At 39.1% G+C, this 18,729-nt stretch overlaps 2 protein-coding genes across 3 annotated transcripts; both read left to right on the top strand.

The window, feature by feature from the left end:
* The first annotated feature begins 10,381 nt into the window (after positions 1-10,381).
* LOC104823328 (leucine-rich repeat receptor-like protein kinase PEPR1) lies at positions 10,382-15,280 on the top strand. The gene is made up of 2 exons (XM_010554865.2): positions 10,382-14,563; positions 14,664-15,280. The coding sequence occupies exons 1-2, from the start codon at positions 11,614-11,616 to the stop codon at positions 15,008-15,010; spliced, it is 3,297 nt and encodes a 1,098-aa protein (XP_010553167.1). The 5' UTR covers positions 10,382-11,613; the 3' UTR covers positions 15,011-15,280.
* An 88-nt stretch (positions 15,281-15,368) lies between these two features.
* On the top strand, positions 15,369-17,850 carry LOC104823333. Of its 2 annotated transcripts, none has more exons than XM_010554886.2 (8): positions 15,369-15,713; positions 16,045-16,228; positions 16,590-16,652; positions 16,862-16,998; positions 17,096-17,133; positions 17,238-17,283; positions 17,384-17,530; positions 17,617-17,850. In XM_010554886.2, exons 1-8 carry the CDS (start codon positions 15,596-15,598, stop codon positions 17,772-17,774), a joined length of 891 nt encoding a protein of 296 aa, XP_010553188.1. In that variant the 5' UTR covers positions 15,369-15,595; the 3' UTR covers positions 17,775-17,850. The 2 variants fall into 2 exon arrangements, with proteins under 2 accessions (XP_010553188.1, XP_010553180.1); XM_010554878.2 differs by having other exon boundaries at positions 17,372-17,530.
* The last annotated feature ends 879 nt before the right edge of the window (positions 17,851-18,729 follow it).

The following is an 18,729-nucleotide window of genomic DNA, read 5'->3' as shown; positions in this document are numbered from 1 at the left end:
TTAGGTGATATACCATATTGGAGCATATATGCTTACAAGATGGTGGTACCGACAAAATACATTCAGACCTAAGTGGACAAAACGAATATATTTATTTTATTAAAGAAACAAAATATTATTTGTCCCTAATATGTTGACGTCTTCCCCACTTATGAACAATTGATTTAAATTGTGGCAGACATAAATCATTATGTCCTCTCACTAATAAAACTAATTATGTTCTCTCATATGAAATTTAGTGGATGTAATAAAACGAATAAATAATGATGAGAATTACATATTCCACACTCCATAATTTGTTTTAATCACTTTGCTACTAACAATGATTATTGTATATAACAATTAAACTTAGGAATGAATAACTAGTGACCGAGTGAACGCGTGGTGCAAACATGAGCTGGAAAGAAAAAAAACAGACACATAAACATGTGGGAAGAATGACAAATTATTACAAATTTAAAGTTTAATTTATTTATACTAAAATAGTATAAAACGAATTTATAGTTTTAAAATGAGATAACAAAAAAAATATATTTTTATTGTAATTCTAAAAAAATATGTTTTTCAAATACATTTTAAAAAAGATTCAGTTTTAAATTATCGTGCAGAAATATTTAGAAGGATTGTTTTTCTCTGTTCTCTATATATTTAGATTATCAACATACCAATAACTAATTGAGCAATTAGATGGCACGGTTCGAGAGACCAGAAAATGTCTCATAATATCCACCCGATGAAGGTACTTATGTATCAACCAATGGAAACTATAGGGACAATATGTACCGATGGAATTTCAAATGGTTGGATATTACATGATAAAAAACAAAAGACAAGGGGTGGACAAAATATCCGAAAAGCGATATGTTGTTCGATTTGTGTTCGATCTAAAAATTCATATATTCGAAGTTTACGGATCAAATACGGATATCAAAATCGAATTATGTTAGAGGAGAATATCCTCATGTATATTTTTTTAGAGATATTCTCCTTGATTTCTTAGGTTTAGGTTTGGCCTTAGATTGGACATATATGCAATTTTCGTAATGTGAATGGATGAGCTTTTCCGAGTACACAACGTATTATGGTATCAGAGCCCGATCTACCTTAATCTCGTTGTTCGTCTCTCATGTCTACAGACCCCGATTCTGCTTCCGCCTCGGCTGCGTCTATGCCGATCGATCCGACGATTTCTTTGACGATGAAGAACTCGTTTTTCGACACCCCGAGGAGAACGATCTCTCCTTACGATTTGAGCCCTCGTGCTCCTTCTGGACGTGGTATCGGTCGCGCCCACGTTGCTCAGATTGTTTCTGCCAATTATGTTGCACATTCGTCATCGTCTGCTATTGTTGATTCCAACAGGCCTTCGACCCCTGGTTTGAGTGACGATCAGTGGAACACGTTGATCTCGCTCTTGAACGCCGACAAGATTGGAGCCATCGAAACTGCATCGGGTATGTCTTCGTCTGCTTCTTGGATCCTTGATACGGGTGTATCACACCACATGACTGGTTGTTTTGATTTGTTGCACCGGCTTGCTCCCATACTCCGTTTAACATTGTTCTTCCCGATGGCCGTCACTCGGTTGTTACTCAGTCCAGTCTGGGACTGTTGTACTTTCCTCTTCTTTACGACTGGCCGATGTCTTTTATGTTGCTGGATTACACGTCAATCTTCTCTCGGCGTCTCAGTTACTTGCGGATTGTACTTGTACAGTACAATTTACCGAAAAATTGTGCTTAATTCAAGACCGAGTTTCGAAGACGCTGATTGGAGCGGGTGAGCTGAGGGATGACCTTTATTATTTATGGGGTGTCGAGGTTGTTGCGGTTGTTTGTTCCAGCGACACGTACGACGTATGGCATCGACGACTAGGTCACCCTTCGAAGAATGTGTTAGGACAAATTTCCGAGATTGGTTTTCATGGTTCTTTTGATAGTTCGGCCGACGCGTGTGATGTTTGTTTCCGAGCAAAGCATACACGTGATTCATTTTATCTTAGTTCAAATAAAACGACAGACATTTTTAAGCTTATACATTGCGATTTGTGGGGTCCATATCGTGTTCAATCATTTTGTGGAGCTCGTTATTTCCTCACCATAGTTGACGATTTTTCTCGAGCCGTCTGGTTATTTCTCTTGCCGGATAAGAGCCATGTATCATGGTGTCTTCTCGATTTTTTCGCTATGGTCGGCCGTCAGTTCACGAAACGGGTTCAAATGGTCCGCTCAGACAATGGCACTGAATTTCTCTGTCTTCGTCACGAATTTCATTCTCGGGGAATCATACATGAAATATCGTGCGTTCATACTCCACAGCAGAATGGTAGGGTTGAGTGAAAACACCGACATATTCTCAATGTTGCTCGTGCCTTGATGTTTCAGGCAAATTTTCCGATCCAGTTTTGGGCGATTACATTTTGGCTATGGGATATCTGATCAATCGTACTCCGTCATCGGCTCTTTCAGGTCGAACTCCCTTCGAAGTCTTGTACGATCGCCGACCGAACTACTCTCATCTTCGCACTCTGGGATGTCTTTGCTATGCTCATAACAAGGATCATAATGGTGATAAGTTTGCCTCGAGGAGTATCCGTTGTGTGTTTGTCGGTTATCCTGCGGGCAAGAAAGGTTGGCGCGTATACGATCTTGACAAGCATTGATTCTTTGTTTCTCGAGATGTCGTCTTTTGCGAAGATCAATTTCCTTTCTCCGCCGATCCCGCTGTTGTCTTATCTCCCTCGGATTCACCGGCCTCACTGTCGACTCCTTTCCTTGTCGTTTATGATGACGTTGCTCTTGCTCCGATGTCTTTGCCATCTCCGGTGATCGAATTTGCCTCGAGTTCCTTAGCTCCGTTGTCGGGAGATTCGTCTGAGTTGGTTACTGATAGTCTCATTGATAGGGGGTTTCTCGGTGTCTACTACGTCCGACCCTCCTTCCTCTCTCGATGATGGCCTCCGACGAGGTAAGCGTCTCAAATTTTCCTCCACATGACTTCTGGATCACGTCACGAATACTGTAAGTGTCTTTGACCCATTCACTCGACCCTCATCTGCTGCCCCTTATCCGATTGCTCAGTTTGTTGGCTGTACAAACTTCTCGGAACCGCATCGTGCGTTCCTTGCAGCGATCTCTACTACCGATGAACCTCGATCTTATAAAGTTGCTCTACGTTACGTGATCCTAAGTTGAAAGCCGCCATGCAGTCCGAAATCGACGCCTTGGAAAAGAATCGAACTTGGGTGGTTACCTCTCTTCTTTCGGGTAAAAAGGCTATTGGTTGTCAATGAATTTTCAAGATTAAGTATCGCTCCGATGGTTCCATTGAGCATTACAAAGTTCGCTTGGTAGTTCTCGGTAATCGTCAGTCAGGTGGATGAATTGGATTATGGCGAGACTTTTGCTCTGGTTGCTAAGATGGTTACCGTTCGCACGTTCTTGGCTGTCGTAGCCGCTCATAATTGGGAGATTCATCAAATGGATATACACAATGCATTCTTACATGGTGACTTACATGAGGAAGTTTACATGCGTTTTCCACCGGGTTTCGATTCCTCCGATCCAGACAAGGTTTGTCTAATTCGAAAATCTTTGTACGGTCTTCGACAAGCTCATCGGTGTTGGTTTGATAAACTTCGATCAGCCTTGGAGCGTTTCGGGTTCCTTCAGTCCCAAGCCGATCATTTGCTTTTTACGTTTCGTGATGGCAACGTACAAGTGTGTGTACTTGTGTACGTCGATGACTTAATCATCTCCGGTAACTCCTCCATTGCTTTACACGCATTCAAACAGTATTTGAGCTCTTTTTTTCACATGAAGGACCTCGGTATTTTGAAATATTTTCTCGGCCTAGAGGTTGCACGCAACGACACGAACATTCACATTTGTCAGCGAAAGTATGCTTTGGACATTTTATCCGAGGTTGGCTTACTTGGTTGCAAGCCGGCTCAATTTCCTTTGTATCAAAATTACCGGTTATCTTTGTCCGACAGTCCTTTACTTGCCGACCCTAGTCGATATCGTCGGTTGGTGGGACATCTCATCTATCTCACGATCACCCGTCCCGAACTATCATATTTTGTTCACATCTTGTCTCAATTCATGCAACAACCTCGTCAAGATCATTGGACAACGGTCATGCATGTTATTCGATACCTGAAACGGGACTCGGGCCAGGGTATTGTGTTTCGAGCTAATTCTGATTTACGTTTACGTGGTTGGTGCGATGCTGATTATGCAGGTTGCCTCTCACCCGAAAATCGCTAAGTGGTTGGTTCATTTATCCGACGTAGCGCATGACGTGGCGAACCAGCTCAGAAAATTACTGTCACGTATGCAATTTTCAGTTCTTCAAGAAACCAGCTTTAATCATGGCGTAGATTTTCGTCACCGCTATCATCATTGACGGCGTCGGCTCTCTGGGAGGGATATAGGTTCAAGAGAGCGATTGTGGTCGGGAAGAGTCTGGCGCTACAACTGCGGCGGTGGCCCCACCGATTTACGACGAGGAGGAAGACGAAGAAGGAAAGAGGCGTGCCTCCTCCTCCTCCCCCGAGGCCGGTGCATCCCCTTACCTGTCGTCTCACCTTGTCCGATCCATCTCATAGCCCCTTCTCCGAGATAACTCGATTTTTTCTCCATAATTTTTTTGTCTCCTATTTCGTGGAAGGCGAAGAAACAAACCCTTCCTGCTATTTCTTCCGCAGAATCCGAATATCGTGCGATGCGTGTTACGAATGTGAACTTGCATGGATCAAGAATCTTCTCTCTAGTCTCGGTGTGGATCACTCGGACTCGATGATGTTTTGTGATAGTCAAACGGCACTTCATATTGCTTCCAACGATGTTTTTCATGAACGTACGAAGCACATCGAGGCGGATTGTCATTATCTTCGTCATCATATCGTTCAAGGCAATGTCACGACTCAACATGTTTCGAAAAGGGAGCAAATGGCTGACATCTTAACCAAAGCTTTGGGCAAGAAGGAATTCACGTGGTTTCTCGACAAGTTGGACACACAATCTTTGCATTCTCTAACTTGAGGAGGGGTGTTAGAGGAGAATATCCTCATGTATATTTTTTAGAGATATTCTCCTTGATTTCTTAGGTTTAGGTTTGGCCTTATATTGGACATATATGCAATTTTCATAATGTGAATGGACGAGCTTTTCTGAGTACACAACATGTTAAATTATCCGATATATCCGATTAGATTCATAGTTTATAATAATTATTAGATATAAGAATAATTTGGTGTAGAGATTTTAGAATGATTAATATTTACATGTCTTTTTAAAGAGATTCAAGACATATTTTATATATATTGAGATTTAAGATGTTTAATCTTTTGAATATTAAGATTTATTATGTTTAGTGTTTTGAATTTTGAACTTTGAATATATTTATATACGATAGATTATATATGATTGTATTTATATTTAAATTGATTTGAAATGTTTAAATTATGAAGTTTAAATTGTAAATATCATTTATATTAAATAGATTATATATTTTATTTGTGTTTGAGTTTATTATTTAATTTTAATTTAAAATTTTATAACGTTTTAGATCTGATACGGATATCCGCAAATATACGTGATTTTTATGGATATCCGAAATTGCAGATATTCGAAAATTATGGATCGGATACAGATAACAAAATTGGATATTTGTTTAGATTAGATACAAATACTGATATCTCAAAAATCCTGTATATCTCGTCCGTGTCCACACCTAATATTAATACATGAATTTGTAAAAAAATCTCAAAAAAATATATAAACTTCAAAAATTATCAAATAAATATATAAATTCTTTTTAACTCTTATACTAAACTCTATATTTTTTTAAAATAATAAAAATAAATGATAAACTTTTAAATGATTTTCAAAAACCGTTATGAAATTAAAATTTAAAATTTTAAATAACTCCCAAATACCATCATGATATTATGGCTTTTGAAAAATATTTTAAAATTTTTATTTTAATGTAAAAGTTAAGAAAAAATGTGTATTTTTCGGAAATTTTAAAATTTATATATTTATTTAGAATTGTTTTATAAATTTATGTATTAATATACGATTTTGTCAAAAAAAAAAAATTATCAATGTAAACCCTAAACGATAATATGTAATAATAAAGATAGAAAATAGATAACTTAAACACCAATGATATTTATATACGATGTGGACACATAAAAAAAAATAAACGGCAAAAAATATTGAAAAAAGCATATTTCCACACAAATTTGTGGAAACATGCCAAATTTCTACGCAAAATTTTAATTTTACATAAAATTACATCAAAATATACTAAAATCTATCGCAAAACCTAAAATTTATTATAATGTTCTACGACGTCAAATTACATTAATATTCTTTGATGTCTATCAATTGACATGTTAATGTGGTTAAAACGTCATCATTTTTTTTTTGTTACGATAGGAAATCCCTATCCTACAACCCTTTCGGTCGGACACCGGACACCGCATCGTCTCTCAACCCATGAGACGGACGAGAACGACATCAGGACAACATTGCGGATATGAGAAAACCCACCGCCCTACGCAGTAGCCGGCAAACCATGCAGAGTAAGTAAACCAGCCTCGTAAAACTGATCGGCTCAAGGAGAGTTTTCATACCTTACCACATAGTATAAATAAAAAATAAAAATAAAAATATATACGCATATGCATACATGTATATACATACATATATATATATATTCAAATATAAACACGTATATACATATACATATGTATATTATAAGTATATGCATATATATGTACATATATATATATGTGTGTGGATATATATGTATATGTATATAAGTATATGTATGTATATGTGGATATATATGTACCTGTACATATAAATGTATATGTATATATGTATGCATATATTTTTATTTTAATTTTTACATACAAAGCACACACATATATGTATATACACCTTCATACAATATACATAAACAAGTATATATAACCATATATATATATATACACACATACATATTCATATATATATATACATCTATACATATATATATGTATATATGTGTATATATTTGTTATTTTTATTTTATTTTGTATGTATATGTATATATAGTATGTGTGTTTATATTTGTATGTGTATGTATAAATGTATATATATGTACTTTTTTATTTTTATTTAATTTTAATTTTAATTTATTTTATTTTTATTTTTATTCATATATTTGCGGGTAAATTTTGAATATACTTGACAAAAAAAGATTCGAATATATTTATTTAGATTTTTTTCTATAATAAAAATAAATGCAATAAAAGACATAATCAAAGTCTCTATCGTTTTTTTAAATAATATTTGACCCAGATAGAATTTGAAATCTGATGGTGTGTGCTCCTCTTGCCACCATCCTACTCCTACACTGGATGTCTCTATCGTTCTTAATTTGTGCCTATTTACTGTTGAAGTATAATATCTCATCCTCGAAACGAACGAGGAGTCCTTCTCATAAAAAAATTCTACACTCTCATATTTATGATCGACGCAAGATTACCGTATTCACTGAAGATTTGGAATGCAACAAAGGAAATGATACATTATACAAATCAATGACGTGGCAATCAAATAAGGAATGTAGAGCACTTAATGAGTCATTTGAGAATCTAATATCAAGGAAGCAATCACGTGGATCAAGGCTTAATGGTATCACAAATTTGTCACATTTAGATTAGATTGAAAATATGTATTTTATTCTTTCTATTTAATTCATTCTATAGCCGTTGTAATCTCGTGTGTATATAACAAAATTATTGCATAAAGAAATAAGATAAGATGAACAAGGGACTGAGTCCCATTTTTCTTCATAACTCATTCTTCATCATTTTGCCCAAGCTTTTTTTTTTTTTGCTATTTCTACAACCATAAAATCTATAGTATCAGAACACTAAGGTCTAAGGTTCCAAAAGTCTAGTTTTCCGCTGAAAACATCAAAGCAAATTCTCTTCCGGTATCCATTGAAAGCGAGAACGAGTCTGCTCGTGTTATTTTCAAATTTTGCCTTTTTTAGACTATTCTTTCAAGCCAAGGAGAATTCGAGTTTTTTTATCCTTATTCATCCGCCATAAAAAGGTCACATGAGGTCTACTTGGAATGATCTTGGAGGCCTTGAAGATGAAGAAGGAAATCATTGTTCATACATCGAAAATGCTAATGGTGTTGTAGAATAATTTTGGTGTCCAAAGGAAGAGGTTGACACATGGAATAACTTCTCCATAGAAGAAGTTCAAGCCATGTGTGTGGATGACATACCATATTTGGAAGAGCAAAATGAGGGGGAATGGGATGTGGATGACAACGTCTTTGACCATCTCCCATTGGACATCAAGGAGACCTTATTATCAACGATCATAGAATACAATATACAAGTAACGTATTCTCTCCTTGAATCTCTTTCTACCTCTAATGTCAAATGATGGAAAAAAGGAAAGAAGAAAACGCAAGAAAGTTGGTCAAAAAGGAAAAAGAGACCGAAAACAAAGTGGAAGGAAGACACAAGCAAGAGAATTCGGTGGAGAGCCGCAAAGAGGACATAATGTCCCAAGAGCATCCACTACTCGAGGAGACTTTGCCTTTTCCTATCCATGCAACTCATACGGTTAGCATCAAAGAGGAGAAACGGGAGAAAGAAGAAATAGATATTGTATTGGCAAGCCCCAAAAAAGAGGGAATAAAACACGATAAAGAGGATCCAAACACATCCGAGATAGAACTCTTTCCATCACCTCAAAGAAACCCGAGAATCGAATTCATATGGATAAGCACTAGAGTTTGTACTCTTTTCTCTTGTCCTATACACTTTGATTTATTTTTTAAATATAACGCTTGTAGGTTGTTGAACATTCTTCATCAGCCTTTACATGAGGGATTCTTCAAGCTTTCCAAGTACACGAGTGAGGGGGAATGTGACGGTATCCTCGTGTGCTTTCCAAGCGAAAACAATGCATCAAATGGAGAAACATCAAAGCAAGCAACAAATGATTCAAATCTGTTCAAAACAGAGGTTGAATTTCCTATTAGTTATGAACACTTTAGGTTAGGTAAACTTTCATCTCATAATTTTATATTTGATCCCGATTCATTTGAGAATGCATGTCTTGATGAAAAATATCACATAATAGATAGAAACGTGCATAAATATAAATATGATATGTATAATTCCATTGATTACAAGTTTCATATTTTTCGTGATCATTTCATGTATTTCAACTCCAATATAAATTATTTTATCGAAAGAATGATATTTTGCATGTTTGACATAAAAACCCGTCTAGCAAAGAATAAGCACGCTATAACACTTTTCTTGTTTTTATTTGATAGAAATCATATACTTGCAATGTTATATACGATTTTAGGTATTAAACGGAGTACTATGGCCTCCGATATGTTCTCTAACGTTTTATTTGAGTCAATGCAGAAAAATAAAACTTTGAAAACAATGAAACCTATATGGAAGAGGATGGAATACTTGAAGACATTCAATACAATCATAAAGACACTCAATCTTCAAGATTAACTTTTCAACATTTTTCAAAGCTAATCTTGAAGGGTAATGTTGAAGTATAATCTCTTATGCTCGATATGAACGAGAAGTCCTTGTCATAAAAGAATTCTACACTCTCATGTTTATAATCGACGCAAGCTTACCGTATTCACTAAAGACAATCAAATAAGGAATGTGGAGCACTTACTCAATGAGTCATTTGAGAATCTTAATATCAAGGAAGCAATCACGTGGATCAAGGCTTAATGGATATCACAAATTTGTCACGATTAGATTAGATTGATGTATGTATTTTATTCTTTCCATGTAATTCATTCTATAGCCCTTGTAATCTCGTGTGTATATAACAAAATTATTGCATAAAGAAATAAGATAAGATGAACAAATGACTAAGTCTCATTTTTCTTCATAACTCATTCTTCGTCATTTTGCCCAAGCTTCTTTTTTGTTATTTCTACAACCATAAAATCTATATTTACATTATCAAAGGACAGGAAATTCTTGCATTGGAACAATCTTTTTATTTTTTTTGGTAAAATGTGATTGAATATTCATATCTGTAGTAGCAAAAATTTACATTCAGTCCTTAACTATGACTGCTCGTAGCAACCTAATACAAGGAGATCCCATGACAAAATGATTCAAAAGCTGGACTAAAATAACCCAGACTAAAGTAACCCAGACGCTCAACAAAAGTTACATTCTCAAACGATCAGTTAGGAAATACCAATGCTCCAGCAGAAAATTGCTGTCTGTAGCCCTCCTCTCCTTCATCGAGAGTAGTAAGTTCCGCATCGTCTTATCCAAGCGCCTACGCAATATATCTATCGGCTTCGTTATGTTCCAAAATATCCTGTTGTTACGCTCATTCCACAGCAGATGTACCGTCACTTGTAGGATCAGTTTCGAGAGAATTTCCCTGTTTTTGCCCCTGTCATTTTCGACCTGAGTAATCCAAGTATGACAGTCGTATAGATTATCCGGCGGCGAACTCCAACAGCAAGAAGCAAAATAGAGCCATAGATTGGCACTATAAGAGCACTCGAAGAAAAGGTGGTGGTGGGATTCCTCCTCTACTCCACATAACACGCACTTGTCATCCGTTTGTAGACCCCATCGACGCAATCGATCCCTAGTAGGGAGTCGCTGCTGCATGGTCTGCCAAAATAAGAATGCATACCTGGGTACAGACCCACGACACCATACCAATGAATGCCAGTCAACCTTCGGTTTTGATTGACGAATCTGCTTCCATGTTTTGGCAGACGAGAAGAAGCGTTTGAAGTCGTGAGCTTCATGTTTCCACAACAAAGTGTCGTCCCCAGCTTCTGCCGATGGGGGTCGGACTTCCGCCAGCGAGATAAGAAGCTCCTGTATGCTGTCCGATCTAGCCGGGGGAAGTGACCAATTTCCAGCAGACACAACATCGGCAACCGTCGCATATCTGTTCAACCTCAAGAGACGGGGCCCAAGTTCCCCGACAAACTCAATCAAGGGACGGTCCAGTTATCAAACCAGAAAAGGGTAGATTTGCCATCTCCAATTTTCACTTTGATAAAATTGTGAGCCAAGGATTTTATCGCCATAAGTTTCCTGAGATTCCAGGATGAAGACACTGTCTCGCTTGTGGAACAATCTTTCGATGATGAGAGAAGAAACTCGTGCTCAATTCTGAATAAAAAAGGGTAAAATCCTCGAAATTTCCACATGAAATACTGAACGAAATTGACAAAATATAAAATAAATGAAAAAAAAGAGTAAAGATCGTGTGTATTGGAAAGCAAGAAATGGCGGCGGAAAAACCAGGGAAGCCGCGTTGATTGTTCTTATGGTTAAAGTTCACCATATCTGATTGAAACACCGACCAAACTACTTACCTTTGTCTATTAATGCCCTTGTTCTGATCCATTAACTCCCTTCGACCAAGTTCTGTCCTCTCTCTCTCTCTCTCTCTCTCTCTCTCTGTGTCTCTCTCTCTCTTCAAATGCCGGCTTCGGGTTGGTGAAGAGTTTGACAATTTTCAACCTCTATCGATCCTGGTTTTCGTTCCTTGATCTATTAGATATGAAGAATATTGGGTCGGGCAAAATTCTTCTACTTTGCTGTTTCTTTGTCTCTATCTGCATAGATTCCGTTTCCTGTCTGAACCCAGAAGGGTCCGCTTTACTCTCGCTTCTGAAGCACTTAGATAAGGTACCACCTTCTGTAACTTCGACATGGAGGAAGAACGCATCTGAATCCACTCCATGTAAATGGTTTGGTATCATTTGTGATGAATCTCGCAGTGTGATTTCTCTTAACTTCACTACTTGTGGGGTTTCTGGCCAACTGGGTCCTGAAATTGGTGAGCTCAAGAACTTGCAGGTTCTGGATCTCAGTACGAACAGTTTCTATGGCATTATACCTTCCACTTTAGGAAACTGTTCTTCACTTGAGTACATCGATTTGTCTGGAAATGGGTTCTCTGGTAAGATTCCTGAGAGTTTCGGTAACTTGAGAAGCTTGGTGTTCCTCTATCTTTCCTCAAACTCACTCTCCGGTGAGTTGCCTGAATCCTTGTTTCGAAATCCGGTGTTGCAGTATCTGTATGTCGAAGAAAACAATCTCACTGGTCCGATTCCTGCAAATGTGGGAGACTTGAAGGAGGTTTTGGAACTGTATTTTTATAGCAATAACCTTTCTGGTATGATTCCCGAGTCGATTGGGAAGTGTAGAAAGCTGCAGACTCTGTATCTGAACGACAACCAGTTAGTTGGTTCTTTGCCTGAAAGTCTCAATCTTCTTGAGGATCTCATCGACCTGTTTGTAAGTAACAACAGTCTCGGAGGACAGATTCGGTTTGGTTCTAGGAATTGCAAGAACTTGGTGACATTAGATTTGTCGAACAATCACTTCCAAGGCGGTATTCCACCAGAGCTAGGCAATTGCAGTAGCCTCAACACTTTATCCATTGTGAAAAGCAACTTGACAGGTTCAATCCCTTCTTCATTGGGTATGATACAGAATCTTTCGGTTCTTGATCTTTCCGAGAATCGTCTCTCAGGGAATATTCCTTCTGAGCTCGGAAACTGCAGGAACTTGAAGAAGTTGAAGTTGAACGGCAACCAAATCGAAGGTGAGATACCGAGCACGTTGGCTAAGCTTACGAAACTTGAAGGCCTGGAATTGTTCGAAAACCGGTTGTCTGGTGAGATTCCTTTGGGTATATGGAAGATTCAGAGCCTTAAAAGGGTCCAAGTTTATACCAACAATCTCACCGGGGAACTGCCTGTGGAAATGACCGAGCTGAAGAATCTAAAGAGCATTACATTGTTCAACAACAGCTTCTACGGAGTGATACCTTCGGGTTTAGGAGTTAACAGTTCCTTAGAGGAGGTAGATTTGCTTGGTAACAATCTTACAGGAGAGATTCCTCCAAATCTCTGCCATGGAAAGAGATTGAGGGTTCTAAACTTGGGTCCTAATCAACTTCACGGTAAGATACCGTCTTCCATCGGTTCATGTAGAACCCTGTGGAGATTGATACTCAAAGACAACAACCTTTCAGGCACTCTTCCACATCTTTCTCCGAATAATATCCTTTTTCTCGTCGATATCAGCAAAAACAGCATTGAAGGATCGATTCCACCGAGCTTGGGGAACTGTAGCAACCTCACAACTATCAACTTGTCTCAAAACAAGCTCAAGGGTCAGATACCTCCAGAACTCGGCAATCTGAAGAACCTCGTGGAATTGAATCTTTCACACAACCTTCTAGAAGGGTCTCTACCATCTGAGCTATCACGATGTGCAAGCATTCAGCTTTTCGACGTGGGTTTCAACTCGTTGAATAGCTCGATTCCATCGAGTTTTAGGAGCTGGAGAAGCTTATCCACTCTTGTTCTCAGTGGAAACTGGTTTTCAGGCGGCATTCCATCTTTCTTGGAAGAACTTGGATCATTGTCTGACCTGCGTATCGCTGATAACCCCTTTGGAGGCGAGATTCCTACGTGGATTGGTTCATTGCGGAGTTTGATGTATGGATTGGATCTTAGTGGAAACCGACTAACAGGTCGAATCCCATTTGAGCTGGGGAATCTGGACAAGCTTGTACGGCTCAATGTATCGAACAACAACTTGACGGGTTCTTTGTCAGTTCTTGAAGGTCTCGATTCACTAGACCTAGTCGATATCTCGTATAATCAGTTCACGGGTCCGATACCTGAAAACTTGATGAAAAAGTTGATCTCAGATCCATCATTGTTCTCAGGAAATCCTGACCTCTGCATCCCGTCTTCTTCCTCCATTGTTTTGACGAACGGAACCAACAGCAAGCTTAGAGCTTGTAATGATCAAGTTGGCAGCAGCAATGGTGGCCTTAGCAAATGGCAAATCGCCCTTATAGCAGCCGGGTCATCTTTAATCGTTGTCATCTCGGTTCTTGCTTTTGTTTTCATATTCCTCCGACGGAAAAGAACGAAGAAAGATGAGTATGTCTTCGGAGAAGACGGTCCACCATTGTTGCTGACAAAAGTTCTTGCAGCAAGAAGAGGAGCACATGGAACTGTTTACAGAGCCACTTTGAGTTCAGACAAAGAGTATGCAGTGAAAAAACTCGTCTTCTCGCAACATAAACATGCAAACCAGAGTATGATCCGGGAAATCCAGACCATCGGAGAAGTCAGACACAGAAACCTCGTTCGGCTAGAAGCGTTTTGGTTAAGGAAAGAACACGGTCTAATGCTGTACAGGTTCATGCCAAACGGTAGCCTTCACGATATCTTACACATGGGAAAGCCAGAACATATTGATCTAGAATGGTCCATACGGTTCAACATAGCTCTCGGGGTGGCTCATGGATTAGCGTATCTACATCATGACTGCCATCCCACCATTGTTCACCGAGACATCAAACCAGAAAACATACTTCTTGACTCGGATATGGAGCCTCACATCGGGCATTTTGGCTTGGCTCGCGCCGCCCCCTCTGTTCCCCCAGCCACTGTTACTGGTACCATCGGATACATTGCACCAGGCAAGTCTCCTCTCTCTCTCTCTACTGAGAATTATCTTCAGATTTACCTTAGCTGACGATGATGTACCGAATTTGTATTTATTGCTGCGAAACTTTACAGAAAACGCCTTCAAGACAGTGAGGAGCAAGGAATCAGACGTGTACAGTTACGGAGTAGTACTGCTCGAGTTGATAACAAGAAAGAAAGCATTGGACAGATGGTTCCCCGAGGATACTGATATCGTGAGCTGGGTTAGATCCATCTTGAGCAGAAGCAAAAATAACGACCAAGACATCACAGGAATACTCGATCCAAGCCTCGTGGACGAGCTTCTGGATTCGGGTGTGAGAGAACAAGTGACGGAAGTGACGGCATTGTCACTGAGGTGTACGGAGAAGGAGCCATCAAACAGACCGTCGATGAGGGATGTCGTGAAACAGTTGTGCGTATTGAAAGACCTTGCTTGAAGCATGTCCTGTCCAAGTGAGAACCAATCTCTTGATGGAGCAGTGGAACAACATACCCTTTACGGGCCCCAATGCAATAAACACAGCGGCTGCCTAGGAATAGAAAACACACACACTTGTTCAGTAAGAAGCTCTATAGATTTGATGAATACAGTAGAAATGTAACATTATATAGCAAGAAGAACACCAATTGAAGAAGCAGCCTATAAATCTTCCTTAATTAGAGAGGAACTTGAAGGCAAAGTCAATAAACAACGACTATTTGCATCTGCATCATCATCACCGTTCACAGCCGTGTGTGCTTCGCGTCCAAAATCTCGCCTGCTGCAGAACTCGCAATTCAGGGGGAAAAAAACCCTTTTATGAAAACTGGAACTTTCGATTAAAAGCCATTGCCGTGGCGAAGGAACCTTCACGATTTTCTTCTTCCCAATATTTGGGTTTGTATTTTCCAAGGAGTTCTTGGAAGGGCCTTGGGCCGATCCATTGAGGCGTGGCCGAAATAAAGGAAACCGTCGCAGCAGAATCAGACTCGTTTTTAATTTTCTTCTTTAAAAAAAAAAAATCGGTGTCGCCGCGGAAAAGATGATAGTGGCGGTTCGGGAGAATTGGCTAGCACGCGCTCCGGCGATCCCTCTGACGGCAGTTCGCGGCTCTGTTCGCCGGAATCCATCGAGTCGACTCGGCTTTTTACTCTCCAATGGTGAGTTGAGCTCCTGTCATCGATATGAAACTGTAACAAGGGTAATGAGCTTTATCTCTGTGGACGAAGATAACTAAAGATGCAAGAGATGAAAATGGAGTTGGAACCACAAGTAGAAATGAGAGATGAAGAGGACAATCAAGTTTTTGCCTTTTGGGTGTCTTTTGCTATTGGTTTGGTGAACCATCTCTGTCTCCAGCTCCAGTTTTTCTTACTTAGAGAAAATGGTGAATAGGGTCCTTGGATTCACTTCTATGGGAATTTGTTGTTGATGTAGAAGGTCAAGTTCAGTCCTTTTTGTCGTAGGTTTAACTCATATCTATTTCTCCAGGGCCGTCTCGTGGTGTGGCTCTGGTTGGTCAAGCGGTTCATGGAGAGAAGTCTCAGCCCTATGAAGTTCTTCCCACTGGTAAAAGAGCTTACATAGATGAAGCAGATGTTGTCACATTTCTTGATCCTCCTAAGGAATTGATTCCATTGGATCCTGCTTCATATAACCCAGCTGCTTATCTTTGGTCAGTAGTCTCATTGATCTCCACCTGCTTTGCATGTGTAAAGCAACCATCTTGGATTAAATGATGTATGTTTTGTAGCTTGGATCTATGGATAGGTCTCACTTGGTTGCAAGTGATGTTGTGTGCAAATCCGATTACTGTCTCATTGTTAGATGGAGATTCTCAGAATACTAGATCTGCCCTAATTTTAGTTTTGAGTCATGACTGTGTTTGGTATTTCCAAGCAAATGGATAAGAATAAGAGTGGATGCCATTCATTAGAGGCTACCACCGCTACCTTCGATTCATGCTATTGGCTATATATCTATCTCATTTTGAATTCTCCTGCCTCTTATTGTAAATTTACGATGATACTGTGCAGGAAAAAGATTGAAGATATCCCTGAAGAGAGGCGCCACCGTTTGCTGCAACTGCTAGAGCCTAGGTCATTCTTACTGAAGCTTTTATCGATCTTTGCTTCTACAGATTATATATATTGCTGTCATGCATGGATGAAGTCTTGCTTCTTGAAATGATTGGATTTCTTCATGTGCCATTGCCCTTGAAGTATGATGGAAAATAAATCCGGAATGATTTCATGTTTGTTTACGCCTGTATATGCCGGTCTTCTTCATGAGGGTAGTTTATGCGCAGGCTTATATCAAGAGCTTGGCAGATATCGAGCGCACGATATGAAGATCCAAAGTTGGCGAAGAAGACTTCGTCGAAGTTGCTCTCTGCCGAAAGCTCTGAAACTTCGCTTGAATACTTTAACTGCCGAACAAGTCAGGGTAACCGATTAACAATCCAAGAAAGTGCATCGGTTTGCATGTCGATATGTTGTGCTATAACCTCTAATGTATTGTTACCCCCTCCCTTATTATACAGGCCCATTCACCATATCTTGGATAAATTCCTTCAGGATGGTTAGTCTGTCTGATTTTTCCACCGTCTCTGTCCCTATTTTGCTGCACCCTCCTCTCCTGTACTGTTTTGACTTATGTATACACTCTTTGATTTTCCTTGGCAGGCTGTGTTTCGTTCGAACAGCGGCAGAATTTTCGGGCGAATCAGTGGTAAGTCCGAATCCGAGAATATGATTCTCTCACGAATGTGCAAGTATCACTGTCGTGAAGCTGTTTAACGAGAAATATCATAATGAAGGTGGGGCTCTAGTTTCAAGCTTGAGCCCCTTATACTTCAAGGTCACAGACGACGCTAGGGAAGTGATGTCCACTGAGGAGCCTTGCGATGTGGCGTTAGAGTTTGGGGATGGGCTGCTTGGCGTTGAAGAACATCACCCTCAAGGCTTTCCTCAACCACGTGAGTTCACGCCATTTGAAGAAAATGAATTCACATTATTCACACTATAAAGTTTTTTTTTTTTTTTTTTTTGGGGGCCGGTGAAGGGAAGCATCCATATCCATTCAGCGACAATGTTGTGATATACGTTCGGCATATAGGCCCTGGTGTCTGCGTGGGGCAAGCTTGGCAAGAAGGTGTACAACTTCATCAGCTTCCTCGCAAACTCTCTGCTGACATTTTATTCGTCAAACAATTCACTTGACTTTTGAGATTAGGTTTTCCTGTAACTTGTTTTACAAGCTTCAGATGGAAAGTGGAGATCCCCTTTGTTTCTGTTTTGTAGTTCCTCTTGCTATTGATAATAAATAAATAGAGGGTTAGTAATATTAAAAGGCCATGCGTGGTTATGCATCATGCATAGGATAACATCCGGCGCTTAATGCTGTCTAATTTTTGCCCTAGTTTATCCCTCTCTCGGTTACATATATACATAACTGACTAGTGAAAGTGATAGAGCCTACTAATATTTATACTATTACCACAAAACAAAATCGATTAACGGGTGATTGGTTGTACCACTACCAACAACTGTAAACGACGGACAATTGTGATTTGTGGTGGTTGGTGGCGGTTGCGAAACTGAATGGTCCAACCGCAGCGAAATGTAACAGCAACCAAACTTCAAAAATCAAAATGCTGCTTCTCACATGCATTTTGACAGCATTTCGAAGCGTTTACAGAAAACGTCCAAAAATACCTTTGAAAATAATAAAACTCTTAACTTTCTTTTTCTTGTCTTCTATTTTCTCGCATCGTCTGTCCCTAGAAAACCTATGTGTTAGTTTCGCATCGAGTCGCCAACCCTTCCTCTCGATCGCCAGAGCTTGCCGGAGTTTGCGAGACCTCGTCATCTCCGTCGTCTCTTGGTACGTCAGAAAGACTTTGTTGAACTTACTCAATCAAGATATGACTTTCATCAAGATTTAGTGTACAAAGAAACAAGATGAACGATAACGCAAAAATAGAATCCCGTATTGAACGATAGCGTATGAGTAGAATCATTTTTCGACATGTATCTGTCAGAAAAATTGGATAAATGTTATATTTGAAATCTACTATTTGAGTAGATAATTATAGCACTTTGAATATTTTAAAACCAATTTGTACTGAATGAGAAATGAATATTTAAATGTGGTTATCTAAAAGAAATGTAAAAT

This window comes from Tarenaya hassleriana, unplaced genomic scaffold (genome assembly GCF_000463585.1).
Source record: "Tarenaya hassleriana unplaced genomic scaffold, ASM46358v1 Cleome1, whole genome shotgun sequence".
Classification (NCBI taxonomy): domain Eukaryota; kingdom Viridiplantae; phylum Streptophyta; class Magnoliopsida; order Brassicales; family Cleomaceae; genus Tarenaya; species Tarenaya hassleriana.
The sequence above is the reverse complement of the archived record's forward strand: the minus strand, read 5'-3'. Positions and strand labels throughout refer to the sequence as shown.

Bases quoted from the DNA above. Each gene is read 5' to 3' on its own strand.
- LOC104823328 (XM_010554865.2), top strand. From the start codon at position 11,614: ATGAAGAATATTGGGTCGGGCAAAATTCTTCTACTTTGCTGTTTCTTT. The intron at 14,564-14,663 runs GCAAGTCTCCTC...GAAACTTTACAG, and splicing joins CATCGGATACATTGCACCAG to AAAACGCCTTCAAGACAGTG.
- LOC104823333 (XM_010554878.2), top strand. From the start codon at position 15,596: ATGATAGTGGCGGTTCGGGAGAATTGGCTAGCACGCGCTCCGGCGATC. The intron at 15,714-16,044 runs GTGAGTTGAGCT...CTATTTCTCCAG, and splicing joins CGGCTTTTTACTCTCCAATG to GGCCGTCTCGTGGTGTGGCT. The intron at 16,653-16,861 runs GTCATTCTTACT...GTTTATGCGCAG, and splicing joins CTGCAACTGCTAGAGCCTAG to GCTTATATCAAGAGCTTGGC.